At 43.5% G+C, this 10395-nt stretch overlaps 1 protein-coding gene across 1 annotated transcript; it reads left to right on the plus strand.

The window, feature by feature from the left end:
- On the plus strand, nucleotides 1-944 carry LOC129617993 (serine racemase-like). The gene is made up of 4 exons (XM_055532948.1): nucleotides 1-114; nucleotides 191-383; nucleotides 550-623; nucleotides 705-944. Exons 1-4 carry the CDS (start codon nucleotides 1-3, stop codon nucleotides 942-944), a joined length of 621 nt encoding a protein of 206 aa, XP_055388923.1.
- The last annotated feature ends 9451 nt before the right edge of the window (nucleotides 945-10395 follow it).

A 10395-nucleotide genomic window follows, 5' to 3' on the forward strand; every position in this document is an offset into this window, starting at 1 on the left:
ATGCAAAATCGAAAACCAATCTCGTTGGAGGATGTGGAAAAGGCTGCTGAGCTAGTCAAGTCCCACATCCACAGAACGCCTTTGCTGCGACTGTCAACCGCGATCGTCGATATGGTAAGTTGGCAATCGGCATTCCAATTCTTGAAATCCTTGATTGGGAAAATCCGTTCATTTATTTCTTCTCTTGTAGATTCGCGAAGTTGCAGCCGCAGCACATCCGTCTCAAGAAAGTCCTGCGTTGGATATTCGACTGAAATGTGAAAATTTTCAACGCGTTGGGGCGTTCAAGTTCCGTGGCGCTACGAATGCTGTGAGTGGAACATTATCGACCAATCCAGATGTTAAAATCGTTGCCACCCACAGCAGCGGGAATCATGGAGCAGGTACGAGTGACCTGTTCGTACTAATCTGGATGACGATGACGAAGTGTTTGATAGACGTCTTTCTCCCAGCTGCTGGATGAGGCGTGTTTGATAGAGCGTCAAGCAGACATTCGATATTTCATAAATCGCCCAATCTAGAGATTTCTCTGTTTCCTTACTCTTTCAGCTTTAGCCCTTGCGGCAAAGCTTTCTGGAATCCAATCTCTCATCATCGTTCCAGATACAGCTCCACCTAACAAGGTACTATTCGGCATACTGTTACTGTAACCACAGTGAATAAGCTCAAATCTTTATGATCTTGAGAATCAATCTCCATTGTAGGTTGAAGCGATACGTGGATACAACGGAAACGTCGTTTTCTCAAAGCCAGCCGAAAGGGAAGAAACTCTAGCGCGAGTCGTTGCTGAGAAACAAACTCTATTGGGTCAACAGGCTGTCGAGGTGATTCCACCGTTCAATCATCCGCTCGTTATGGCTGGACAAGGAACTCTCGCATTAGAAGTGCTCGAAGTACGAGTTGTATCATCTTTCGACACAAATGTAGAAATCTCTCCATTTTAGGATTTTCCTCAAGTCGATGTGATAGTTGGTCCCATTGGGGGTGGTGGATTAATCAGTGGTATCAGTACCGTGATGAAGGCAAAGAATCCAAACGCAATCATCATTGGAGTTGAACCAACTGAAGCGAATGATGCTCTAAAATCGAAGTAGGTTGATGGGAATCATGGGATCCTTCTGGGGAATCATGGGATCCTTCTGGGGAATCATGGGATCCTTCTGGGGAATCATGGGATCCTTCTGGGGAATCATGGGATCCTTCTGGGGAATCATGGGATCCTTCTGGGGAATCATGGGATCCTTCTGGGGAATCATGGGATCCTTCTGGGGAATCATGGGGTCCTTCTGGGGAATCATGGGGTCCTTCTGGGGAATCATGGGGTCCTTCTGGGGAATCATGGGATCCTTCTTTTGCAGGAACGCGGGAGTCATCGTTCGCAACGACAAAGTTCCAGACACCATCGCTGATGGACTGAAAACCAATTTGGGACCATTAACGTTCGAATGTATTCGGTGAGATCCAAAATTTCTCTGAAAACTGTTGTAACTCCATTTTTGTTCTAGGGATTTGGTGGATGAGATTGTTGATGTATCCGAGAGTGAAATATCCCAAGCTCTCTATCTCGTGATGTCAAGAATGAAAATCGTCATTGAGCCTTCTGCAGCGACTGTGGTCGCTGCGTTGTTGTCGCCTAAATTTTGGAATTTGAAGGCCATTCGCTCCAGAACGTAAGAAATGGTTTCGTCCACTCTTGAACGTTCTTTACGTTCCACTGTAGGAATATTGCTGCGGTCATCAGTGGAGGGAATGTTGATTTCCTTCAGTTGACAAAAATCATTCAAATGGGCCAATAGGGATTGCGTGTAACAACGCTTTAAAGTCCTCACCATGGTCGATCAATTTACCAAACTCACTGCAGATGGATAATTTTTCTGTACCATATCGATTCTAAGAATATTTGTGTGATAGAGCTCTCAAATGTTTTTCTTTGTACGATTAACAATTCGTTCAAAAACGGCTCTCTGAGCGACCTCAAGGAAAAGAGAATTGATTGGGACATCCAAAAATAAATGAGTCTTTCACTCGTTGGAATTACTCGAGGGGCTAATTTCCGCCGTGTTGTAGGATCCACAGTGTTGGCATTTACAACCTGAAAACATCAAAAGTCATCCATAGAAGATAGAGAAACTCCGTACCATAAAAGTGGAAGGCAACCTTGGATCTTAACCGACAATCATTACAAACAATGTGAGCGTCCCGTCTAGAAGTGAAATAGAATATTTGAATATTTAGTTTTGGAAAAATATGAAGACTTGGGGGACGTTGATGAAGTACCTAGCTTCTTCCGGCATGGGTGTCTCTGAAACTGCGGCGTCCAAGTGTGCCCAGATTGCTTGATTGGAGCTGATGGATTGCGAACCTGAATACAAATATGCAAAGATTAGAAATACTTCAACGTACAACATAAAGAATCACAACACACAAAGACGTACAAAGAGGACAACGCATCGCCGCTAATCTGAAAACTCCTTTGGACATTGATCGCAAACCTAAACGGATTCAAGACGTCGCGTGTTCAACTCAGTGAGTGACTTACAATCCTGATGGATCGTATGTCCACAATTGAGAACAGTCACAACACGAATCGATGAAAATAAATCTTCCAAGCAAATGGGACACGCTCCATGCATCGCACGTTCTGAAGAGAGACACAGCGTTATGAGTGCCGATGGAGGCTGCAGTATTATGAGTGAAAGAAAAGAAGAAGAGGTTCAAGGCTTCAAGAACGATGTTGCTATTACAAGAACAAGTTGCTAGTCGAGCATGGGAAATAGATAAATGAGTTACAAATCTTCGAGATTACGCAGGCTGCTGTAGGTGCTCACCGATGCATACATGGTTGTTTTTTAATCCGATCGGATAACAACTGCCGCATTTGGGACAATGAAAGTAATTATCACGCCCACCGACGCGACAGATTCCGCAGCCATCGCAGTGGAACGCGAGCTTCTCATCCCCATTGTTGTCCCAAAAGTTGCAAATGGAACAGAAATACTTTGCGAATTCTACGTTACATTGCACGCAAGAATTCGAGACGCTTTGCCTTGTGGAACACTTCGTGCAAATAATCTCTTTGACAGCAAATCGATCCAGTTCGCTGAAGGAATTGCAGAATAAGACGCTAAAAGAGGGAAGCTCACTGGGCTTTCTTAGGATCGTTCTCTAAAGCACTTTTGGTTTCATTATGGCAATGACGGCACCAGAAAACCTCTTTACTGAAGAACACGGAAATGAATACCAGAAATCCAAATAAGGAAATACCAGCATGGTGCTACAATCTGGCAAAGACGATCATAGTGAGGGCATCCACGGATAATTCCTTTCTCTTTATCTTCTTCAAATTCTAGTGCACGACGTTTTGCACGATTCGTTTCTTCGTCTGAAGAGGAGGCTTCCTCATCGATCACAGTTTGCCAATCACTTTCATCAGTCTGACTTTCTACACCTTCATTTCTACCATCGTTGTTGCCCGCTACAGGCTCAGTATTGTTATGGTCCTCCACAGCGTCGCTTCCACCATCATTCCTAGCAGCTGCATTCCGGGATTCCTCGCTCATCAGGATTTCTGGCCCCCCAGTTTTTGGTGCCAAACTTTGAGCGCTAGTGGGTTCTGCGGCCTCCCTGATGATATGACTGATTTGTGTTGACTTTGTACAGAAATAGATACGATGTATCGCTAAGGTGACGCAGATTGCCTGCTTTGAACATGTGAGCAGTTCCCTACAAAAGCAAGTATTTCGACACAATCTAGGTTTCAGCATCTTCGTAAGAGTGACTTCAGCGCATAATTGTATTGGTAGTAGTTTTCGGTATTGCAGGAATCTGGTGAAACCAACAAACTCACAATCAACAATTTTCTGTATTGCAGCGAGAATGCAAATAAAATTTGTTATATTTGTGTAAAAGAAAAAATCAAAAGCTATTAAGAATTATGGTAATGGGGTCATTTGACACGAAGTCATTATAAGAAGAACCGGCGAGGGAAGCAGAGAAGGTCGTCATCGATAGATTGAGCAAACTAGCTCTTGGACCTCACTCCGATCATTGTTTTTGAATTTGCCGCCATCTTGGGTGTCTGTGAGTTGGAATTCTCGGGTGTCTGTGAGTTGGAATTCTCCCGAAGAAAGATCTTCCCCCGGTTTTGGGAGTTTGATCTGTTGTGACTTGAGGACTTGCCATAGAGGGTGGAGAGATGAGATCTATATAAATATGCCATAGAGGGTGAAGAGATGAGATCTATATAAATATGCCATAGAGGGTGAAGAGATGAGATCTATATAAATATGCCATTAGAGGGTGAAGAGATGAGATCTATATAAATATGCCATAGAGGGTGAAGAGATGAGATCTATATAAATATGCCATAGAGGGTGGAGAGATGAGATCTATATAAATAGAGGGTGGAGAGATGAGATCTATACAAATAGAGGATGGAGAGATGAGATCTGTAACCGTACGATTGCCGGTGTGCAAACAGGTCTCGTCCCATGCCTGCATGCATGTCATGTTGTCTCCAGAACAGTCAAATCATTCAATCGATCATTCAATCGATCAACATGAATGATCTTCTGTCACTCGCCTTGTTGTTTTTTTTTGGTGCAATAGCTTCCTGCGATTTCGATTGTAATGGTCGTCAGCTCTCTTACGATGACTTCGCAAGTCGATGTTGCTTATGCTATTGATGCAGATTCAAACTGGGATCAATACGAAGCGCTGCACTGGTTTACAGAATCTTCTTCCATTTTAGAAAGCAAAATCCAAGCATACCGTGCTGGATTTTTTATTCTACTCTGATGACAGTTTTTTCTCTCCTCCAAAGTGTTATGAAGGGATGCCTTTGCAACGACCTGATTATGGTGCTGCATGGGAGGCCTTTCCGAATGGCCCAAGTACCACCAAACCATTTACAAGAGTTCTTGTGCCAGCGTTTGATATGGTCCTGGATGACGGTTTCGGATGGAATTCAACCAAAACAATCGTGACGGAAAAGTTGAAGTGAAGATTGTTTCGTTTTTTACCAAGAAACCTCCAAGCCCGAAAGTGGGCGGCCTTCCCCCTTGGGATCCTGAAAAAAAGAATCAGTGCAGTACTTCTGACGTTCCCTCGAAAGACGATGTTCTAAAGGTGCTGGCGCAGAGAAATACTTACCTTGCGGTTGCCACCGTCAACCCCTTCGGCGGGTACCCATGGACTACATTTTGGCAAACGTGTTCATGTGGGAGACCGTCCAATCGTTAATGGTGTTAATAGACGAAAGGTTTGTACCGACGTTGTTTGATCCAATTCCTTTGCGCTGCGTATGAGGATGCAGCAACGACCACAACAACAACGACCCACATCAACAACGACCACATCAACAACGACCACATCAACAACGACCACATCAACAACGACCACAACCACAACGACCACAACCACAACGACCACAACCCACAACGACCACAACCACAACGACCACAACCACAACGACCACAACCACAACGACCACAACCACAACGACCACAACCACAACGACCACAACCACAACGACCACAACCACAACACCCACAACCACAACACCAACTGCAGCAATAACAACTACCAATTCTAATGAGAGTGACTCTGAAAGCAACTACGATGGATTTCTAAAGGTTTGCAGTAAACGTAAAGGTTGACAATTGAGCCGATTGCTCTCTTTTTTTTGTGAACTAGTTTATTTAAATCAATTTATTAGCACTTGTTTTTTTTAACAATGCAACTCTTTAAAACAGAGCAATGTTTTCCAACACCACATTTCGTCCCCCTTCCCAGAAGTGTGTTGGATCACAGGCTGACCGAACAAGTGTCAAACAACCCCACATATCGTGCAATCCGCGATGCACTTGACAAAATTCCTGGGTTCAAAGATTCTGAAATGAGAGCCAGCATACGGGCCCGGTATCACGAACATGTTGCTGATAAAAAAGACGCAGCACGAAATCATAGAAAACGGGCAAATGAACAATGGCAGCGATCGAGAAGCCCAGAAAGAAATACCTCAAGACAAAACGAATAATTTGTTGCAATGGATAAAAAAACTTTAAAAACAATGAAAACGATAATGAATCCCATTTAATCATAATCGTTGATAGCTTGACTCAGTTGACTTAGGTAGTTGACCTGACACGAACGTTTGCTAGGAACGCAGCGCAAACTCATTTTCTCCGAGACTAGTGGAAAGTACTTGCAAAAATTCAGAAATGTGCAGCCACGCTTAGGCATTAAAGGCACCCCCCTTCCAACTCCTTAGACGAGCCGCGCTCTCACGCTGACGTCATAGCCACCGAAGCCACACCAACTCAGGTTTCGCGACGTTACACGTCATCGAAATTCGTCCCATATTCCCGTTAATTGTTGGCCAATGCGAAGAGCGAACGCTGTGGGGCCGTCTTTTCAGGATGGCGTTTTTCAAGAAGATGAAGCAGATGCCCAAAACAACAGAAAGGATTGCCGAGTACTTGTCCGTCCGCGACCATTTAAAATATCGAAACATTCTAGCGGTATGGATGGACACATCAAGTCTATGGTCAGCTCAAAGAAGTTAAATCGCCGCAGATGAACTTGGATTTTAGCTGGAATTTGTTTGTATGTGAAGACGCAAGATCTCAGTAAATCAAAATTCAAGCCAGAAGATTCATTCAAATGAGAAAGAGCAACCTCCAGCAAAGAACGCCGCGCGATGCTCAAAGAACGCAATCGACAACTGAATCTTAGCGCAGGCCAGAAGTCGCGATCCTTGTTGCATCGCCAAAAGGAGATCTTGGCGTTCTCCTCACATCACAATTTCCACCACTTGAGATCAATCAATCGATGACCGGTGCGATTCGTGAATCAACGTGTTCTCTTTCTTCTTTAGTACAATGGTGTTGAGTTGATTTTATACATTCACTTCTAGCTTCGGGGCTGATTTCAAATAAGAAAACAGATTCCTGTTAACCACGTAAAGACCTCTGTCACCCATTATCGTATCCGTAAAAATTATTGTATTCATTTGGACTATTGCCACATCTTGGCAACTTCCCGATGCGCGGAGGATGTCCTATTCCAACTTCGAAGAAATTTGCTGGACTCTGGAAGGTCACGGCGTTTTGTTGTTTTGACCGTTTACCTGAATGATTCAACAGTTAGCGTATTAGATAAAATTGCCTTGCTCCTGAAAGGCCCTTGAGCATAATAGTTTTGGGGAAATCTCTTCTCCACACATTTTTGTTGTTGTGGCGGAACAATTACGAATTTGTTCATCCAGTGTTAGGAACATACGTCGAGCGAGAAAATGAATTTTGGGGTTTTGTCAAATCCAAATCAAGATCTTCAACTCCAATTTCGCGCAGCCACGCTTCATAGAGGCGGAATTCAAGCAGCTCCAACTCTCGATACTCATCATCTGTCAAGATGTCATTCCTTTGTCGTTTTCTAACAAGAGCTTCATCGTTTGGGGAGAGAGGTTTACTCAAGAGGTAGGCCATGAATGCTTCACTTTCATCTACTTCGATGTTTCTCGCATACTCCCTCCCAAGATATTCGAAACATTGGAATACACTTATCTCATCGTCGATAGGAGTGTACCAGTACGCCCTCCCCACCCTCTATCGCTCGTTGATGTGCAATGCTGATAGCTTGTTGATTCCGATTGTCGAAATCGACCAATTGAAAATTGAACATAATAATCCGTATCCCCTCCCGCGCTCATCAGCTCTTTAAGCTTCCATAGCGTCCTTTGATTGCGGAAAAAATTGCCTCTTAAGACACTCCGACTCTGCTTTTACAGCATGATCGAAGTCGATGATTTGAATCTTTCTATTGACTCGAAGAAAATTCGGCGGACGGCAGTCTGTATGGAGAAATCCCATCGAGTGGCCTATGAGAAACATGAGAAAATAACGTCCAATGAATGACCAGCTGGGGTCCCTTATTTACCTGCGCGTAGTTGATAGATACAAGCTCTCGCGGCAGCATTCTTAGCAACTTTGTTTTTAGGATCATCTAACCTCCGCCACACAACCCCTCTCCCCAACTGGTGCAAGCAACAAACCAACAGATTTTTTTCTTTTCATTGAAGAAAGCATCGACAATGATCTCGTTGCCCCCTGTGAAGAAGAATTAAATACAGAACAACACATCTTCAAAACTCACGTTCTTCAGCCTTTGAGACTCTTCATAGTATTGAAGCTCCATTGGGCGTCCCCCCAGACTTCAAAAACAAAGTGCCTTCCAGTTTGATTTTTTACGTATCGTCCCTGAATTGCAGCTTTTGAACAAATTGAGTTTTGGTGTTTGAAGTATACTGAAATATCATCTTCGAACCAAATATCAACTGCATTAAGTGGATTCGGTTTCCAACCAAATAACCTCTTCATTATATAATTGTACAATCTTTGTGATACTGGGAATCGGATCCTTTTTTTTTTTGAGGATATGAGCATTGATGTCTATAGTGTTTCCGCAGAAGAGGACATGTTACAATTGTTATCAAGTTAACTCCGTCTGTGAGAAATCCAACAACAACCGTTCTCTGAATTTGGAATAACGCGACTCGCTCATTTCTGTAGCATATTTGCTTGGTATCCGAATCACGAAGCTGCTTCTTTAACTTGACGATCGTGATGATGTCCATTAACCGTGTTTTGTCTTGTCCAGCTTCCTTGAAGAATGGCTTTCCTTTGCGAGTGATCAAGATATCTGGACGTCTAATATCAGAATCAATCATTCGACTTTGGGACAGACTCAAGTCAGTCATAGCAAACTCCAACCCTGTCGCTTAGAGAATCACAAACAGTGTCTTGTAGTTCTTTTTCGTCTTTCCAGAAAACTATTTTTTCCAGAGATGAAACGGGGGCGCAGCTTGCTACAAAGGACGTTCCATGGTTTTCGAAGCCTCTTCCGTTGCGTCGGTTGTAAAGTTGGTTATTTCCCAAACTCGCGGCTGTTGATTTGTTGAACTACCAGAAGCCTCCACATCCGATGACGAAGCAGACATTTTTGATTGAATACCAGCTGACTAGGAGAATGAGTTTTGCGCGCAGAAGGGGACCGATGTCCCAAGCACCTAGAAGAGCAGATGTAGAACAAGAGCGCCAGAAACGAACCTCGACGTCTAAATGAGAGGCAACCCTATCTAGGAATTGTTGACTGCGGAGGTGGCGTAAGGAAGCATGAGACGATGACGACGGCGCGAAGCGGCAGTTGGCGGCGCTTGGGTGGCGATATCGTCAGTGGAAGAGTGATGAGGCTCTAAGGAATTTGAAGGGGGTGGTGTTTTCTCGTCTTGAATGTTAAAGTGGTCAGTGGAACGTACGTAAGTCGAGAGTACGCTTAGTTTAGTTGGTGCACACTTGTAATTAGGTGTGGGGCACGCAGGTTCAATTAGCTGCCTCGGTTTGAAACATTTTTGTAGAATCGATGATGAATCTTACCTTCCCCGAATAAATCTCAAGAGGGATTGGGACTCCATAAACATTTGCTTCCACAATATTGGGACATTGGGACAAGATATCTGCGACCTCATTTGTAGAAACGTTATTTCCCTTCCATCTAAAGGTATCGCCAATTCTGAAAAACAATTGAGTAGAAAAGTTTTATCGTAGAATTTCTCTTCCCGGTCCACAAAAAAATGAAATCCATCAGAATCCCTTCTCAATAAATCGCTCGAATGATACCCAAATATCGGCGGGGTTCGAAGACATCTTTATAAAGAAACTCTTTCAGTGTCTTCTAAACTTGTATAAACTGGCCAAGATGATTTATTCCATTTTAATTGGATTCATACAGACCCACTATACGGCTCTCGAAGCTTTACAATCGCTTCACCTATTTGGCTTCCATCATCGTTTACTTTAGCTTCAACGCACGACGCAAATTCAATTATTTGTCCGTTTAATCCAGTTTAAACTCTTCATGACGCGAACTGGTTCGTTTAAATTTGCATCAAATTCAATCAGCTTCTCAGTTCCTAAACTTCCAGCGATTCTGAAGAAAGACATCCACGATATCCCAAACAACACAATATTGTAACCAATATGAGACGTACAGAGGTGCATGATCCAACTTTTCCGTACGAGTTAATCATCGGATGAGCAGAAGGCATTTCAGTTTGGCCATAATGCTCAACGATCAACTGAATCCCCGAAACGTGACTGAATCTAAAAATCAACATTAGAGTCCATCAGAAAAAGAATCTTACTTCCACAATTCAGGACGAAGCCCGTTTCCACAGACGACACGGAGGGAATGATCCCTTTCTTCACTCTGGAACAAAACGCAACAATACAAGATTATAAAACATTAATTAGCAGCCAAACTCACATCGACTCGCCTCTTTGTTTTCTGCGTTTCTCCCGCCACGGCACACATATTGCCACACTTCACCGACATAGA

This window comes from Condylostylus longicornis, unplaced genomic scaffold (genome assembly GCF_029603195.1).
Source record: "Condylostylus longicornis isolate FDR11 unplaced genomic scaffold, ASM2960319v2 ptg000708l, whole genome shotgun sequence".
NCBI lineage: Eukaryota > Metazoa > Arthropoda > Insecta > Diptera > Dolichopodidae > Condylostylus > Condylostylus longicornis.

Excerpts from the sequence above, each read along its gene's own strand:
- LOC129617993 (XM_055532948.1), top strand. The coding sequence starts at position 1 with ATGCAAAATCGAAAACCAATCTCGTTGGAGGATGTGGAAAAGGCTGCT. Across the intron at positions 115-190 it reads CAACCGCGATCGTCGATATG|ATTCGCGAAGTTGCAGCCGC; the intron begins GTAAGTTGGCAA and ends CTTCTCTTGTAG. Across the intron at positions 384-549 it reads CAGCGGGAATCATGGAGCAG|CTTTAGCCCTTGCGGCAAAG; the intron begins GTACGAGTGACC and ends TTACTCTTTCAG.